The sequence below is a fragment of the Ursus americanus genome, chromosome 20 (genome assembly GCF_024610735.1).
Source record: "Ursus americanus isolate L20-20 chromosome 20, mUrsAme1.1.p, whole genome shotgun sequence".
In the NCBI taxonomy this organism is placed as follows: Eukaryota; Metazoa; Chordata; class Mammalia; order Carnivora; family Ursidae; genus Ursus; species Ursus americanus.
The window spans coordinates 4,708,504-4,727,775 of NC_142146.1; the positions used below are offsets into that span (position 1 = coordinate 4,708,504).

The 19,272-nt window shown below is 40.6% G+C and overlaps 1 protein-coding gene across 2 annotated transcripts in view; it reads left to right on the forward strand.

Moving 5' to 3' along the window:
• The first annotated feature begins 739 nt into the window (after positions 1-739).
• The window catches only part of PDCD6IP (programmed cell death 6 interacting protein), a 76,519-nt gene continuing 57,986 nt past the window's right edge, over positions 740-19,272 (forward strand). For both annotated transcript variants that reach the window (XM_045798294.2, XM_045798295.2), the window contains exons 1-2: positions 740-1,100; positions 18,086-18,140. In XM_045798294.2, the coding sequence (XP_045654250.1) occupies positions 892-1,100; positions 18,086-18,140 (264 nt within the window). In that variant the 5' untranslated portion in view covers positions 740-891. The remainder of the gene's footprint in view (positions 1,101-18,085; positions 18,141-19,272) is intronic.

A 19,272-nucleotide genomic window follows, 5' to 3' on the forward strand; every position in this document is an offset into this window, starting at 1 on the left:
TATGAATGATTGATGCCTGCTTAGTCCTCCAAATTTATTTCATTCCATTCCCCTTGTGGTTTTTAAGTTTTTGCCGCAGTTTGCTTCAACTCCCAGAACAAGGAAAGTGCTTGCCTCCTAGAGCCTTTGCACTTGCACTCCCTTGGTCTGGGAGGCTCTCCCTTGCCACTTTTCCCTTCTTTTAACGTCCAGCACTTCTCAAACTACAGGTCATTTTAAGTTAACCTTCTCAGAGAAGCCTTCTCTAATTATCTTGTTTAAATCAGGTTCTTCCAAGGGACCCTAATATCCTACATTCCAAGCATCCTGTTGTTTGTACCATGCTTTGTCCACCTTAATATGCGTGTCCTTACCTCACTGTAAGCTGCACAATGGCAGGGACCTTGCCTACAAGGCTCACTGTACACTCAGTCCATGTGTATAGCAATCCGTTGAATGAACTACCATAGGTCACAAATAACCCTGAGGTTGCAAGGTCTTGGACACGTCGCGGAAAACTATTCTAAATGGCAGTAACAGTACTTCACCAGTAGTTCGGACGGGGAAATAGTTACTTTTACGTGAAAGCGCCCGGTCCAGCCGCCACGGAAGTGAGCTGGAAAGGCAGAATTCCACTTGCGAAAAAACCCAGCTCCTTATCTCGAAGCCCAAGCGGAGGAGTGCCCAGGTGACCTGCACTGGAGCCTCCCCGACTGCCTCACGTGACTGCAGGCGGTGCGCCGAGTGCGCCTGCGCGGGAGCTCCCGGAAGTGGCCGGACCCAAAGCACCGGCGGAGAACTCGTCCGTCGGCTCGTTGGTCCGCCGGTCCGCCTGCCGGGTAGTCCGCGCGCCTCGACTCTTGTCGCCGTCCCGCCGTCTGTTTGGCCCGAACGGCGGCCGAGGTGCTCGACATGGCGACGTTCATCTCGGTACAGCTGAAAAAGACCTCGGAGGTGGACCTGGCCAAGCCGCTGGTGAAGTTCATCCAGCAGACGTACCCGAGCGGCGGGGAGGAGCAGGCCCAGTACTGCCGCGCGGCGGAGGAGCTCAACAAGCTGCGCCGCGCCGCCCTCGGCCGCCCCCTGGACAAGCACGAGGGCGCTCTCGAGACGCTCCTGAGGTGGGCCCGCGGGCGAGCGATGGGGAGGTGGTCTGCGGCCTGCGGCCCCCGCTTCTTCCTCCGCCTTTCTTGCGTCCCTCCCTCGCACCCGCGGCCGGAGCCGGGCTGCCCCGCCCTGGCTTGGCGGTGCGCGTAGGTGTGGTCTACATTCCTTCCTGGTGAGCCGGAGCGGCCCCGCAGGCCACCACTCACCCTGCCCTCTCGTCCTGCCGGCCCGCCCCAGCAGTAGGTCAGCTGGGACTCAGTCCCTCGTATACCTGAGAGGAACGGTCTGCCACGTACTGCGCTCTCGCCACATTTTCCCAGAAGTAATTTTCCTCACTTTTTTGGGGTCTCCGAGACTCCACCCTTCCCCCATTTTTGCATCACCGCAAAACTTTCTTGGGCAGGTTTAGGTTTCGTAATAGTAGTTACTTGAGGGAAGTGAGAGAATTGGGGCACTTGAACAAAAGTCTAGTACTTAATTACATTATTTTCACTTGAAATGAGCTGTCATTATTTTCACTTGAAATGAGCTGTCTTCTTAAGTTCATCATAATCAAAAGAAGAATTCCAAAGGTTCGGAGCTGCGATTAATTTAAGCTTCAGTGACAGAACGTTCAAGATAGATTGCTTAAGATCAGTTTGTTCACAAGCAGGTATGCACATAAGGGAGTGAATTTGTTATTTTAACAAATGCTTGTTGAACTCATGCTGTATTTAATGAGGGTTCCGTTTGTGGTACTTTTCGGATAGGATGACAACATTTTTATAGTACTTTATAGTTAAAATTTTTCTTTTGTCTACTTGGTAGTAGACATACTGTCCATGTTTCACAGGAGAAACAGCTGTATTAGGATGCAAAGAGAAGTCCAGATTAAACTAGTTTGTTCTTGTGTCTGAAAAGTCTAGGAATATTGCTTCTTTAGCTTTAAACATCACTGGAGATTATCTTGGGTCCCTGATGATTCCCTAAATTTAGGTGAACTTTGTTCCTGTATTGGGAGACATGGTCCCCCGCAGCTCTACTGTAATTATAGTGTCCCTAATACTCAGGATCTTAAATGAGAGAGTGCTTTTCTCCTTATCTCTGGCAAAAGTCCATGTGAGGTCTCTGATTGGGTTGGCTTGTGCCCATTTATGATAATGGAAAATAGGGGAAATAGGCTAATTTAATTGCCCTTGTCTGACTCACTCTGCTGATTTAACTTTTCCATCCCACGTGGATAAAAGCGGTATTAATATGGACTGGGGAAGGGCTGGTTCCCCAAAAGGAGTATCCTGAATAGATTGCTCAGAGAGATTATGACCCTTTGGTGTCATTTTTAAAGGTAGGACTATTGCGCTGCAAAGATCATTAGTTTGATACTTAGTATGAGTATTTTATTAGGGTAACCTCGGAATTCTTAGCCATTCTTAGAACTAACATATTTGAAAAAAACTCCAAAGTGACTTTTATGTTGACAGGAATAGTATTCAGTGAGGATTTTCCATTAGTGGTATTAAGAAAGCACGGATATGGTGTAACGAACACTGTGATAACAGTCTTGTTAAGTAGATTAAATTTGGTCCTAACTCTTAAGGAGCTTGGAGTGTTCAGAGACAATTGGTGCATAATTTTAAAACTAACAGAAAAGAGGGAATAGTGGACAGTGGTTGTGATAGGGTTCTGCTGTGAACTTTACAACTTCATTCATTTGTTCAGTGCTTTATTTTCTCAGGCATAAATGTGAAAACTATTCGTAGGTACTAGGGCTGTCTGGAGATAATCTCTTTGAAAGTAACCATGTTTCATTAGTCACAGTCTATTAAATTTTAACATGGAGGTGTATATAAAAGTTCCTTGGGTATATAAAAATCAAACAGTTGTTTGTTTCAATGTTTGTTCAATCAGGCAAGCAGAATATCTTACTTTATTTTTTTTGAATTTTGTTTTTTAAAAGTAGGCTCTACACCCAATGTGGGGCTTGAACTCTTGACCCCGAGATCAGAGTTGCATGCTTTACCAGCTCTGCCAGCCAGGTGTCCTGGAATATCTTTTTTTTTTTTTTTTTAAGATTTTATTTATTTATTTGACAGAGAGACAGCCAGCCAGAGAGGGAACATAGGCAGGGGGAGTGGGAGAAGAAGAAGCAGGCTCCCGATGGAGGAGCATGATGTGGGGCTCGATCCCAGAACTCCAGGATCACGCCCTGAGCCAAAGGCAGACGCTTAACGACTGATCCACCCAGGCGCCCCTGGAATATCTTACTTTAATAATTATGTTTGGGTAATTGTGTAAATTTAACATTAGCTTACATATTTTTAACTTAGTGAACTTTTATTTTTTTAAAAAAGGATTTATTTATTAGAGTACGTGTGTGTCAGGGGAAGGAGGAAGGGAGGCGGAGAGAATGTCTAGCAGACTCCCTGCTGAGCCAGCTGAGCATGAGCCCGATGCAGGGCTCATCCGGTGACCCTGAGATCATGATCTGAGCTGAAATCAAGAGTTGGACACGTAACTGACTCAGCCACCCAGGCACTCCTAACTTAATGAACTTTTTTTTTTTTTTTTGAAGATTTTACCCATTTATATGAAAGAGAGAGGGAGCGAGAGAGAGCACAAGCAAGGGAAGCGGCAGGCAGAGGGAGAGGGAGAAGCAGGCTCCCCGCTGAGCAGAGAGCTCGATGCGGGGCTCCTTCCCAGGACTTTGGGATCATGACCTGAGCCGAAGGCAGAGGCCCAACTGACTGAGTCACCCAGGGGCCCCACTTAATGAACTTTTATTTATTTATTTATTTATTTTTTTAATGACTTACTGGAAAAGTTTTTATTTTTATTATTATTATTTTTTTTATAATGATTTTTTATTATATTATGTTAGTCACCATACAGTACATCCCCGGTTTTCGATGTAAGGCTCGATGATTCATTAGTTGTGTATAACACCCAGTGCACCATGCAATATGTGCCCTCCTTACTACCCATCACCGGTCTATCCCATTCCCCCACCCCCCTCCCCTCTGTAGCCCTCAGTTTGTTTCTCATAGTCCATAGTCTCTCATGTTTTAATGAACTTTTAAGTAAAACTTTTGAATCAGAATGGTGTACAGCACCACGTAGAGGTCCAGTGATGGACTTGTCTTATCATTCCTAACTCGTAGAGCTCTATTAAAATTTCCTAAAATATACATTTATGGGTATCATATCATTACAAAGTGGCTTTAACTAAAAATTGATTAGAAGAGCCTTGGTAAACTTCAGGGTGATCAGAGACGAGCCATGCTTTTTGCGGAAGGAAACTTCAGATATTAGTATCTGTGTCTTTTGTGGTAATTAGGTTTTTTTTAGAGAGAAAGCTTCCAGTCTCCTTCCATGAAAAAGCCTGGTTGTCAGCATTTTGAAATTTGATTAAGGGGAATGGAGGTTGGGTATTTCAGCAATCATATATGCAGTCTTTTATATCATCTAGTTTAGTGTGACACCTGTATTAGGGTTGGATTTAGCTGCATTTACTAGATCTTAAATTAACAGTTAAATTATGATTGTGTTCCTGTGTAAAAAGTTGGTAGATAGGTCGTCTGGGGCTGGTATGGTGGTTCTGTGAAGTTTATCAGGCTCGGGTGTCTTCCAGCCATCTGCTCTGTAAAACTTACAGTAGTTGTTCTCAAGGCCCAGGTAGTAGTCACACCCAAGTTTCAGATCGTAGGAAAGAAGGAAGAAAGGAGTCAGAGGGCTCAGTTTCCAGAATATTTCCTGGAACCTGCCCCACAACACTCTGCTCATATGTTATTGGCTCTAAACATTATGTCCACATCTCCTAGAAGGGTAGGATAGAAAAAGGAATTTTTATTAAGGGCAGCCATACACCCACCTGAAGTCTGGGATTCTGTTATTAAAGAAGAAGGAGAGATAATGATGCAGGCAATTAGCACTCCCAACCATAGCCTCTCAGTCTGCATCCTCCTCCCCAGTTAGTTGTGTTTGATCCCCACCTTAGCTGTGCTTGATATCCCTAACATTTTTCTGAGAGTAGAGGAGCTGGGAGCCTAAGAGTTTCTTTCAAAGATTTTCAACTATACCTTCTCTTCTCAGACTCACACTAAATTCCTTTCTTGAGTGGTACCTTAAATGTTTCTTAATTCAGATCCTTTCTGGCTTCTCTGGGATGATATTTGGCTTCTTTTTTTTTTTTTTTTTTTAGGCTCCCCCCCCCTTTAAGCAGTCAGATTTTCAGCTTTCTCTCTCTCCTTCATTCATCCACTTCTCACCTTGTAGAAATTTCCTGAAACCTCTTGCATGCTATTATGCTGTTTCCCATTGTCTTTGCTCTTGTGCATTTACATCTTTTAAATTTTTTATTCCTTTTTTTTGTGGAATTTTGGAGGAAACAGAGAGGGATGTTTATTCAGATCTCTAGTTAACTGGAAGAGAGTTACTTTTATTTTCGGTTCTTCACAGTGGTTTTATCAATTTATATTCCCATCAACAGGTATATGTGAGTTTTTTATTCCTCCACATCCTTGCTGATACTTGCTAGTTAATTTCAATTATTGCTTTTTGCGAAATGATGGATGAAAGATGGTATCTTGTTTTTGGCTACATTGCCCAGATTTCTCTGAGGTAGAACATCTTACATTCACTGGTCACTTAGTTTCTTTTCTGTGAATGGCCTGTTCGTTTTCTTTTCCCATTTTCTGGGTCGCTTGTTCTTTTTCCTTACTGATTTTTAGGAATTTTTTACATTTTCTGGTTATTTATTCTTTTCCCCATTATGTATATTTAAATATTCACATCTGTGTCTTAATTGTGTTTATGATACCGTTTGTCAGAATGTTTTATTTTCCATAATCAGTAGTTGTAATTTTTTCTTATTCCTAATGTGCATGTGTTACATGTGATTTTCCCCCTTGATCAGATTTGCTAAGAGTTTGGAGCTACCTTTTTATTTTCTTAAAGCAAGTCGAGGGTGCGTGGCTCAGTTGGTTAAGTGGCTGATCTCAGGGCCCTGGGATGGAGCCCAGAGCTGGGTTCCCTGTTTAGCAGGGAGTCTGCTTATCCTTCTGCACCCCCACCTCATGCTTACGTGCGCATGCTCTCTCTCTCTCTCAAATAAATAAAAATCTTAACCAAGTGTATGTTTTTTGGTTTGTTTTCTGCCTTTGTCATTCTTTTTTCTTTTTCCTCTTTTTGTATGGAATGTTTAGCTTTTCCTCTTTTTTGTTTTTCTGATACATTTATTTTAGGAATGTATGCTTTTTCTCAGTCTGCATCCGTTTTGATATTAGTATTTTCACTGACTTTTTTTTTAAAGTTTGTAATTTTACTTTTGTATTCCTTAACTCGAGTCATTTATATAGGTCTTGTAAAAATTCTAAATTTGTCATTCTCTTGTGGGTTAATACTTAAGTTTGTTGTGTTATGGTAGTATCGTTTTCATTTGTAAAAAGTACAGTTGATGAAACTAGTCTTGTAATTTCTGAATTCTTTTTTCAAGCACGAGTGTTTTATAGATCAGGAAAGAAAATATTGCTGTTCCATTTTACTTCACAGCTGTTGTTTACATTCTAATTGTTAGTTTGGGGGTGAAGATATTAAGATAATTTTAGCACTAATGACATTACTACAGATTTGTTATTCAGACCATGTGGAGGAAATAAAGATATGTAATAGTTGGCCCTTGGTCTCAAAAACTATCTGTGCTTGCCAGACCTTGATTTGGCTCAGTAATTTTATTCATGTAGATGAATAAACATAATTTCTTTCTTTTTTTTTTTTTAAGATTTTATTTTTTTTAGAGAGCATGCACGCGTGTGTGCTTGTGCATCCATGAAGGGAAGGGAAAGAATCTCAGACTTTGTGCTGAGCATGGAGCCCGACTTGGGGCTCAGTCTCATGACCCTGAGATCATGACCTGAGCTGAAACCAAGAGTCTGAAGCTTAACCAACTGAGCCAGCCAGCCTCCCCTGAATAGGCATAATTTAAAGGAAGATTTAAAATCTGATTTGTTTTTCTGTGTTCTGACTTCTAATGTTTGGTAAATAAAAAAGTTTGTTAGAACTGTCTTCATTCTGTGTAACCTTAAAGGAGAATCTTCTGCCCACCGGAGGCTTAAGGCGGTATAGTTGACTTTGTGGCAGAATTAGACTAAGATCCTGACCTCTTGACTCTCTGACTAGTTACTTTCTACTATACTTTGCTGCAAAATGCTTCATTAATGATTCTTCATGTGATAAATTGGGTGAAGAAAGAAGCGTGAAAAGGTTGCAGAAGGATCTTTTAACTCTGACCAATAAGTGGTCCAGCTCTTTGGATTCTCTTGTTTCTCTCTGGTTGGCAGTCAGGAGTTGCACAGCCCTAAGTAGTTACTGGAGAGGCGTAGGTTATGTGAATTTGCTGCAGCGTCGCTTTGGCTAGTGTGGATTGGTTGTTCTCAGTCTCCACATGTTCCCCCTAAACTTTAAAACTAGAATTTCTTTCTCTCTTTAAAAAAAAAAAAAGATTTATTTATTTTAGAGAGGGAGAGGAAGAGGGTGAGAGAGAGAGAGAGTGAGGAAGAGAGAAAGAACAGGCACATGCGTGAGTCAGGAAAGGGGCAGAGGGAGAGACTTCAAGCAGACTCCGCAGGGAGCCTAACACGGGGCTTGATTGGCTTGATCCCATCACTCATGAGATCACAACCTGAGCCAAAACCAAGAGTTGAGTGCCCAACTGACTGAGCCACCTAGGTGCCCCTAAAACTAGAATTTCTTTTTTTTTTTAAACTTTTGAAGACAGCTTTATCTTTTTTCCCCCCAAGATTCCATTTATTTATTTGTCAGAGAGCGAGCGCACAAGCAGGGGAGAGTGGCAGGCAGAGAAAGAAGCAGACTCCCCGCCAAGCAAGGAGCCTGATGTGGGACTCAATCCCAGGACCTCAGGATCATGACCTGAGCCGAAGGCAGACGCTTAACCAACTGAGCCACCCAGGTGTCCCTAGAACTAGAATTTCTGATGGGAGTTTTTCCTATATCTGTCTTTTGTATATTCAGAGAAGTGAATTCGTTTCCTGTTTTTTTCCCCCCTGTGAGCTTTTAAAAATTGAGCTATTGGATATTTGCTCTAAGGTGACTGAATTTTATAAAATGACTGGAGAACATATAAAGGCACTTTGGAATAGTTGCAAAATAATCTGTAGCTACCATTTATGTCACATGTACTATATATCAACACTACTTTATTTAGCGTGTATTGTATCATCTTTTTCCTCATGCTTAGATGAGATATTACCTCACATTAGGAGAGTTTGGAGAGGTTATTCATAACTTGCACACAGTCACACAGCTTTGAGTTGGTAGAGTTGGGATTCAAACTCAGGGTTGTCTGACTTACAAGCCTGAGCTGTTGCCCACTGTGACATTATACCTCTTAAGCATGATTAGGCTTTTATAATTGATTAAAAAATTGCTTATTTCTAGAATATTAAAGGTACATGCAGATTCTTTGTAGTAGTATTTCCCATAATCATAATGCACTTTTTTTTTTTTTTTTTGGCCAACTCTGGTATAGGACACTGGCTTTCCTTCTTCCTACTTATGGAAGACTTGTGCAGTGTAGGTCTACTTTGTTAGAGGTATAGCCTAAGCTAGAATCTGCTGATCTAGTAAATCATACTTAAGTGATAGAGAGATGGGTTAGATTCTCTTGTTTCTGCTCTTAATTCCTCTCGAGGAATTTTGAGACCTGAGATCTAGGCTGAATTACAAGGGGTGGTATGATGGAAATATATTGAAGGAATAGTTCATTGTTTTTGGTGCTGTAGGAATAGCATTTTGCCTGCGGTAACTGCAGTTAGCAATGGCTGCTTTCCTTGAGAAGCATTAGTTGGTCTCTTTTGGAGTTTACTCCATGTGAGTCAGATGTTGTTGATTTCCAATGACTGCCCTCCCATAGTACTTATTTTAAATTACATAACTGTCCTGAGACAGCTGTTTTTGAGGATTCCATCATATAGCTTCTAGTCATTCATATATGAGCTCTAAATGCACTGTTTCCCCACACAACTTAAGTTTTGAGAGTTGACCCCAAAAACTTTGAATTGAGTAGGTGTAAAAAATTTAGGACATTCTGTTTAGCCTTTCTTTGTTTTTCCCCTGATACATTTGCAGAGGAAGTGGCTTTATGTCCTACTACTTCCTTTCCTGCTTGCTTTAGAGCAGAAGTCCGCAAACTAAGGCCTGCCCGGCTGCCTGTTCTTCTATTGTCCATAGCCACCACTCTAATGCATTAGGGCTATAAGCCTTGGAGACCTCACTGGAGTGTTCCCCTCTTTCCCATCATCCCCTTTATTCCCAGCGCCTGCCTCCCTGGCCATTGGCTACACCTTGCTGCTGCCCAGGGTTTGCTCTGCTGCTACCTACGCTTGGCAGCGAATGTAGAATCTGACTGGGGATTGGTGACTCAGCAGATTGCCTTGTCTCCAGCAGCTGAGCCAGCTGCCCAAGTTGAGATGGCTGGGCTCTCTGGGAGAAGAGAAGGGTGTGCTGGAATTTCAGTGTCATTGGGGCAGAGAGTGAAGCTGATTGTTTTGGGTACTATCTATCCCCCCTCCCCCCCATGGCGCCCTCTCCACCAGATTGGATACTCTTCCTTTGGAAATGGCTCCAGCGCATGACAGTTGTACCTAGTGTGCCCACCATCTGAGATGGCCTAACTTAGGTAAAAAAAATATAGGTTAGGCAGGACCTTTCTTTCTTGTTGTATAAGGACCTACTTGTTATCCTTGATTTTGCCTTTTGCTTGGCAAAGCCTACAATAGCCCTTCTCAGAAAAAGTTTGTAAATCTCCACTCTGTAGCCGTAGGAGCCTTCTTGCTGTGCCATGTACACCCTCAGGCACATCGTTGCCATCCGTTGCCTCAGACCCTTGGTACTTGCTATTCTGTCCTTATGGGCATGTTCTTTAGTAGCTCCTGTTCATTCTAAAAAAAATAATTTTGGGTTTTACTTTTCAGAGATGAGAAAAAAAAGTTACTTTTAAGAAACTTCGCATTTAGCTGATTTATTTGTTTGGGTTAGCAATAAAATAGTGAGCAAACAGACCCAGCCTCTGCTTCCAGGGAGCTTAGTAGAATCCTTTGAGAGAAAAGACGTTAAATGTAATTCCGCAAGTAAATATATTACAAACTGATAAGTTTTATGAGGGAAGAGTTCAGAGGCCTAAGAGATTATAAAGGGAGAGGGGAACTAATTTAAAACAGGAGTTAGATCGATTGCTTATATCACTTTTTTTTCTATATATTTTTAAATATCTTATTTATTTTTTAAGATTTTATTTATTTGAGAGTGAGAGCGTGGGCACATGAATGGGGGGAGGGGCAGTGGGAGAAAATCTTTGAAGGAGGCTCCAGGCTGAGCAGGGAGCCCAGTGCAGGTCTCAATCCCCCTGAGATCATCACCTGAGCTGAAACCAACAGTTGGAGGCTTAACCAGCTGAGCCACCCAGGCACCCCTGCCCTTATCACTTCTGCCACCAATGTGGAACACCCTGGTCCATGCTACCATCATCTCTTGACTAAATTGCAGTAATAGCTTCCTGACTGATTTCTCTTCTGCTCTTACACAACCGCAAGTCAGTTTTTTTCACAGCAGCCATGGATGGTGACTCTGTGGAAACAGGTTAGCTCATGTTACTCTTTTGTCCAAACTCTCTGATGGGTCCCCTTCCTACTCTATATGGTAGAAGCCAAAAGTCTACAGTTGTACTCAAGGCATCATTACTTCTTTGATTTCATCTCCTGGTATTTTCTCCTGTGCTTGTTCTTTGACCTTATTGGCCTCCTTGCCATGGCAGGATATTTTCAGGCATACCTCTTGTCCCAGCTTCTTGGCACTTGATCTTTGTTTGACTGGTAATGCTTTTATCTCACTTATCTGCTTGCCTCATCACATCACCTCCTTCATGCCTTCTCTGTTATTCATGATTTTTAAATTATTAAATTTTTACTTCTATATAGTCAAGTGACCACATGCAGTGATTTGAGACTACAGTCTTCTCGTATCACCTTGTATAAGATCTTGTCCTTCTGACTTCTTTTTTTCCATAGCACTTATTATTATCTACTATACTATATTTTCACTTTTTATTTTATTTTATTTATTTGAGAGAGAGCATAAGCAGGGGGAGGGGCAAAAGGAGAGGGAGAAGCAGACTCCCCGCTGAGCAAGGAACCCGAAGATGAGGGGCTTGGTCTCAGGACCCTGGGGTCATGACCTGAGCCATAGGCAGACGCTTAACTGAGCCACCCAGGCACCCCATGTTATATTTTAACTTAGCTATCTTGTCTCTCCCTCTAAAAGTAAGCTTTACAAGGGCTCAAAATTTTAAATGCTTATTTACTGCTGAATTTCTGTGTTTGGTGCATAGCAAATTCTTAGTGTTGAATGGATTAGTGAATGAATGAGGGAAGACTTTTTTTTTCTTTTTCAAAGATTTATTCATTCATTTGAGAGAGAGGGCGCCTGAGCTGGGTGAGGGAGGGGCAGAGGGAAAGAATCTCAAGCAGACTCCCCGCTGAGCAGGGAGCCCCAAGCGTAGCTTGATCTCCTGACCCTGAGATCATGACCTGAGCTGAAATCAAGAGTTGGATGCTTAACTGATGGAGCCACCCAGGTTCTCCGAAGGAAGACTTTTTTGATGACATATTAGCCTGGATAAGAAAAGTGGGGAATTGTGATGGGAAAAGTTTCCAGAGAAAAAAATTTCCAGAGGAAAAAAATAGGTGCAGTCCCTAAGCCAGGGCAGAGCATAGACTAATGACTAAAATGTGTAGTGAATATTCTCAGATGAGGCTGGAGAGTTGAATGATGGCTAGATAATGCCAGACCTTGTCAAAAATTTTGTATGTAATTTTAACTATAATAGGAATTCATTAAAGGGTTTAAGCATTTAATACTTCAGAGTTCATTTTTTAAGTCAAGAATACTCTCCTACGGGCGCCTGGGTAGCACAGCGGTTGAGCGTCTGCCTTCGGCTCAGGGCGTGATCCCGGCGTTATGGGATCGAGCCCCACATCAGGCTCCTCCGCTATGAGCCTGCTTCTTCCTCTCCCACTCCCCCTGCTTGTGTTCCCTCTCTCGCTGGCTGTCTCTATCTCTGTCGAATAAATAAATAAAATCTTAAAAAAAAAAAAAAAGAATACTCTCCTACATAACCACAGTACAACTTTCAAAATCAGGAAATTTACATTGATTATTACCATTTAATCCATAAAACACATTCAGATTTTGCCAGTTCTCCCAATAATGTTGTTGGGCACTTAGTAATGTACAGATTTGGGATCTAATCCAGGATCCTGCTTTGCATTCAATTGGTTCTTTAGTGTCCTTCAGTCTTTAACAGTTTTTCCGTTTCTCCTTGTTTTTCGCAATCTTGACATTTTTAAAGGGTACAGGCTTGTTTCTTTATAGACTGTCCCTCAGTTAGGGTTTATCTTACATTTTCTTGTGGTTTATGCATTTTTGGGCAGTAGTACCACCAAAGTACAGCTGCTTTTTTTTTTTTTTTCTTTTTTTGATTGTTGATTTGTCCTATGCTGTTAATGTTCAACTTTTATCACTTGGTCAGGATGATGTCAGCCAATTTTCTTGACCTTAACAGTTAATGAGTATGTCGAACTAATTAATTAGTAGGTACTTTGTAGGGAGATACTTTGAGTCTTTGTAAATACCCTCTTTCCATCAAACTTTTTTGGTTTAGCATCACCATTGACATATCTTACCTGAAATAGATACTATACTCAGGTGCCAAATGCTGATTTTTCTAACTCTGTTTTATATTCTAGTGTTATTAGTTGGCATTGTACAGTAGGGTAGTGCTTTCCCTTTTCATCTGTTTATTTGTTTTATTTGCCTCAGATTGGTGTTCTTATTTTTTATTCTGAATGGGTTATGATTTGTTACTTTATTTAACTTTTTTTGGACTTGGCTAGCAGGAGCCCCTTAAAGTTCTTGTGTCTTTGACATGTTCTTATTTTTTGAGTACTTCCTTAACCTTATCTGATGCAAGATGTTTTAGGCTTGAATCTTGAATTTTCTTGGTCTCAGCCATGGAGTCTGCCATTTTTCAGAGTGTTGGCTTCCAAAGCAGAACGTCATTCATCTGGGTTCTAGGTGTGCTTATTGCTACTGAGGTGTTATTTTTTCTAGGCCCTCTCAGTGTATGCACTTAGGAGATACACTTCTACACACATTTATTACCTGTTTATGTATTTCTCCAATATATTAAAAAATAAGTTCACACTGATACCTCCAATTCCAAGCAGAAGCCACAGAACTTATTTTAACCATCTTTCTTTCCATAATTGTAACTCCTTTCTCTGATGGTTAGAAACTTAGCCTACATTATCTTCAGTGTATTTACTTAATTGCTTAATTCTTTCTGTTTGTAACCAAACTCATGACCATGTCAGCCAAAAACTTGGTTTCACATGTGTCTCCCCTCCCCCTGAAAAATTTGCCTCAGAGACAGTTACTGGAATGATAGCTCAGATGAAGGTGGGGTGGAGGGGGGAGATAATAAGGGAAGGAGGAAGATTACAGGCTAGTTAGAAGCCTTGGCCTTAGATACTCCCAATGCTCCTTGCTAGCTCAAAGGTCAGCCTGATGCAGGAGAAGACTGCTTCATGTTTGATGATTGTTCTGGCCGCTGTTTGGAGAATAGATTAAAAAAAATGAGAAAGGGGCACCTGGGTGGCTCGGTTGAGTGGCTGCCTTGGGCTCAGGTCATGATCCTGGGGTCCCCTATCAAGCCCCGTGTTGGGCTCCCTGCTCAGTGGGGACTCAGGAGGTCTGCTTCTCTCTCTCCCTCTGCCCCGTGCCCAGCCTCCCCCCCCCCCCAAATGCGTGGGCTCACTCTCAAATAAATAAAATCTTAAAAAAAAAGAAAAAGGAGACAGGGAGGTTGGCTAGGAGACTTTTTGATTAGTCTACTTTAAAGGGTAGAAGTTTTTTAATTTTTTAATTTTTTTTTCTTTAAAGATTTTATTTATTTGAGAGAGACAGAGTGAGTGTGAGCAGGGGGAGGGGCAGAAAGAGTGGGAGAAGCAGACTCCCCATTGAGCAGGGAGCTGGCTGTGCGGCTCAGTCGCAGAACCCTGAGATCATGACCTGAGCTGAAGGCAGACACTTAATGGACTGAGCCACCCAGGTACCCCATTAAATTTTAATTCCAGTATATTTAACATACAGTGTTGTGTTAGTTTCAAGTATACAGTATAGTGATTCAACATTTCTGTACATTACTGCTCATCAAGATAAGTGTACTGTTAATGGAGAAAGACTGAAAGCTTTTCCTCTATGGTCAGGAACATGAGGAGGATGGCCCCTCTCTCACCACTATTATTCAACATAGTACTGGAAGTGCTAGCCACAGAAATCTACAACAAAAAGACATAAAAGGCATCTAGATCAGTAAGGAAGAAGTAAAACTTTATTTGCAGGGGACCATGATACCATATATAGAAAACCTGGAAGACTCCACCAAAAAACTGCTTAGAACTGATAAATTCTGTAAAGTCACAGGATACAAAAATCAGTGTACAGAAATCTGTTGCATTTCTATATACCAGTAGTGAAGCAGCAGAAAGAGAAATTAAGAAAACAATCCCATTTACATTTGCACCCAAAATAATAAGATACCTAGGAATAAACCTAACCAAAGAGGTGCAAGACCTGTACTCTGAAAACTGATGAAAGTAATTGAAAATGACACAAAGAAATGGGAAAAAATTCCATGTTCACGGATTGGAAGAAGAAATATTGTTAAAATGTCGGTACTCCCCAAAACAATCTACACATTTATTGTAATTCCTACCAAAATACCAAACAGCGGTTTTCACAGAACTAGAACAAACAATCCTAAAATTTGTAGGGAACCACAAAAGACGGTGAATAGCCAAAGCAATCTTGAGAAAGCAAAGCAAAGCTGGAGGTATTCTGGACTTAAAGTTATATTACAAAGCCGTAATAATCAAATAGATACATAGATACATAGATCAGTAGAACAGAATAGAAAATCCAGAAATGAACCCACAATTATATGGTCAGTTAATCTTTGAAAAGCTGGAAAGAATATCTAATGGGAAAAAGTCTCTTCAACAAATGGTGTTGGGAAAACCAGACCACTTTCTTAGACCACACACAAAAATAAGTTCAAAATGGATTAAGGGGGGGAAGTGCCTGGGTGGTGCAGTTGGTTGAGCATCCGACTTTTGGTTTCAGCTTGTTAGTGAACTTGGGGCCATGAGATTGAGCCTCTAGTTGGGCTCTGCGCTCAGCTTGGAGTCTGCTTGGGATTCTGTCTGCCCCTGCCCCTCCCCTCCATGTATTCTCTCTCTCTTGCTCAAAAATGGGTAAATAAATCTTTAAAAAAAAATGGATGAAGGACCTAAATGTGGATGTGAAACCAAAAAATACTAGGAGAGCGCACGGGCAGTAACTTTTCTGACATTAGCTATAGCAGCTTTTTTCTATATGTGTCTCCTGCAGCAGGGGAAGCAAAAGCAAAAATGAATGATTGGGACTACATCAAAATAAAAAGGTTCTGCACAGTGAAGGAAACAGTCAACAAAACTAAATGATAATAGATGGAATGGGAGAAGATAACTTGCAAATGACATATCCAGTGAAGGGTTAGTATGCAAAATGTATAAAGAATTTAAAAATCTGAACACCCCAAAAACAGTCCAGTTAAAAAATGGGCAGAAGATATGGTGGCCAAACAGACATGAAATGATACTCAGCATCACACATCATCAAGGAAATGCAAATCAAAACTATGAGTGGTACCTGGATGGCTTTGTTGGTTAAACCTCCCAGTCTTGATTTTGGCTCAGGTCATGATCTTGGGGTCCTGGGATCGAGTCCTGTGACCGGCTCACTGCTCACTGGGAAGTTTGCTTTTCTCCTTCTCCCTCTGTGCCTCTCCCTGCTTGTGCTTGCACGCACACACGCTCTCTCTCTCTCAGATAATCTTTAAAAAGAAAAACTATCACGAGATACCACCTCACACCTGTTAGAATGGCTAAAATAAAAAACAGAATAAACAACAAGTGTTGGTGAGGATGTGAAGGAAAAGGAACCCTTGTATACTGTTGGTGCAAACTGGTGTAACCACTGTGGAGGACAGTATGGAGGTTCCTCAAGATTAAAAATAGGGGTGCCTGGGTGTGAGTCAGTTATGCGTCCCACTCTTTATCTTGGCTCAGGTGATGATCAGGGTCATGAGATCAAGTCCCTTGTTGGGCTCTGCAGTCGGCATGGAGCCTGCTTAAGATTCTCTCTCTCCCTCTGCTTCTCCCTGTCTCACTAAAAAAAAAAAAAAAAAAAAAAAAATAGACCTGTCATATGATTGTCATATGATGCAGTAATTGCACTACTGGGTATTTACCCAAAGAATATGAAAACACTAATTTGAATAGATATATGCACTCCTGTGTTTATTTAAACATTATTTACAATAGCCAAATATGGAAGCAGCCCAATTGTTCATTGATAGAGGAATGGATAAAGAAGATATGGTGTGTGTATACACACACACACACACACACACACACACACACACACACACAGTGGAATATTGCTCAGCCATAAGAAAAGAATGAAATCTTGGCCTTTTGCAACAACATGGATGGATCTAGAGAGTATAATGGTAAGCAAAATAAGTCAGACGAACACAAATACCATGATTTCACTCATATGGTGAAATTTGAGAAACAATGAATGAGCAAAAAAGAGACAAACCAAAAAGCAGACTCTTAACTAATGGTTACCAGAGGGTAGGTGAGTGGAGAAATGGGTGAAGTAGGTGAAGGGGATAGAGTATATTTATGTTTTTTAAAAGTTTTTAATTTCAGTTAACATACAGTGTTAGTTTCAGGTGTACAATATAGTGATTCCATATATCACCCTGTGCTCATCACAAGTGCACTCCTTAATCCCCACCACCTTTGTCACCTGTTCCCCACTATATTCCCCTAAGAAAGTGGTCCAGTTTCATTCTTTTTGCATAGATTGCAAAACTCTCCAGTTTTCCTGACACAATTTGTTGAATAAATTTTTTTCTTTTTTCTTTTTTTTTTTAAAGATTTTATTTGAGATAGCGAGAGAGCAAGAGAGAGCATGCGCACATGTGAGGACGAGTAGGGGGAGGGGCAGAGGGAGGAGGAGAAGCAGGGAGCCTGACGCTCTGTCCCAGGACCCCAGGATCATGACCTGAACCGAAGGCAGACACTTAAATGACTGAGCCACGCAGGCACCCCAGAAATTGTCTTTTTTCCATTGGATATTCTTGCTTCCATTGTTGAAGATTAACTGACCAATAAAATCATGAATTTATTTCTGGGGAGGGTAGAAGCTTTGATGAACGGTTGTGACAGTGGTGGAGAGGGACAGAAGTAGATATAACCAAAGCATATCTGAAAGTTAGTAAACCTGTTTTTAAATAGGAGTTTAGGGGCACATGAGTGGCTCGGTTGGGCATCCAAGTATTGATTTTGGCTCAGATCTGATCTCGGTCGCAGGATCAGGCCCGGCTTTGGGCTCTGGGCTCAGGAGGAGTCTGCTCCCCCCACCACCACCCTGCTCGCATGCACTCTCTGAAATAAATAAATCTTTAAAAAATATATCATTTTACCAGATATATTAATTTGCCCAATGGATATAAACCGTTACCTTAATAAGAAATAGTATTAAAATACATTGGTCTTGGGCAGATGTTAGTTTGCTTTTAAAAGCCAATAATACTTGATAAGTATTTTTCTTTGGTGGTGAGTATGCATCTTTTATTCACAGTTTTTTATTGCATGCATTTTAAATTCTGATTTATGCATTGAAAAGTTGTGTTTATTAACTTTAAAATGATTGAATTTGATTTGTGGGCCACTCAAAGGAAGCATGAATAATTTTCGTGTACTCTTAAACCAGTATTATACATATTTATGTATAATATTTAGCTTGGTAATTATAAATTTTCTTCCATTTTTTTTAGATATTATGACCAGATTTGTTCCATTGAACCCAAGTTCCCATTCTCTGAAAATCAAGTAAGTTATTAATTTTAATTTGTTTTTAAGTTGTATAATAATAATGGTAAGCTTTTCTCCCATACATGGTATCACTTTACTATTTTTATGTTTTTATGAGAACTTTTGATACAAATTAGAAGCTTGTAAGCCCATCTGATAAAAATTGGTTGTCTTTTTGAAGAGTGTCTTGGAATTCTGTTGCTGTCATTGCTTAGTCACTTCTGGGTTTATGTGGAGCATTGGGCTGTATTTTTTTCCTGCATTTTATATCAATATGATCTGTTGACTGATTAACGTAATCTATGATGTTCTTCTCTTTGGCTTTTACAGAATTAAGAAGGAAACTGTAATTGAAGAAGTATTAGTCTCAGTTTATGTGTTTTAAAATTTGGCACAAATGATGTTTGTATATGAAGTTGCAAGTACTGATACGATTAGGTGTTACACTATAAGAATGTCTGCTTTCTCTTAAAGGCTAGATATTGGAAATGCTGACGATTTCTTACAGTTTTATTTGAGAGACTTGTTAAACAAGTTTTTAGTTTGTGTGACATTTCTAAGTTTTTAAAATATGTAGTTTATGAAAAATACTTTAAACATTTTTGTACTGAAGTTTTACAGGTGACATAATGTGTTGAAATTTGCTTCAAAATACTGGAGGAAAAAATGTTTATGTTTGGGGGTTGGGGGTGGGGCAGGAAAGTGGGTGGTAGGTGAACCAAGAAGGACAAAAGGGTAAAACTGGTGATGGCCATATTGGGTTCATTATGTTATTCTCTCTACTTTTGTGTACATAGAAAATTTCTCTAATCCTGAGTTGTAGAATTTTTGTATGGGATTCCAATACATAATTTAAAAGATGGTAAGTTCTTTTCAACCTTTATGTGTGGAATATTTTAGAAGCAGAGTGAGATGCAGTTTTTTTTATTAAGTGAACTTTTTATTTATGTAGGGCATATGTACAGAAGTGAATATATCATGTGTATAGCTTGAATCTTTACGTAGTAAATATACATGTATGAGCACAACCCAAATCAAGAAATAACATATTATCTCATCTCATTCCCCCAAAAGTAACCCTTCTCCTACTTTGTCATCATGGAATCGTTTTTTTTTTTTTTTTTAAAGATTTTATTTATTTATTTGACAG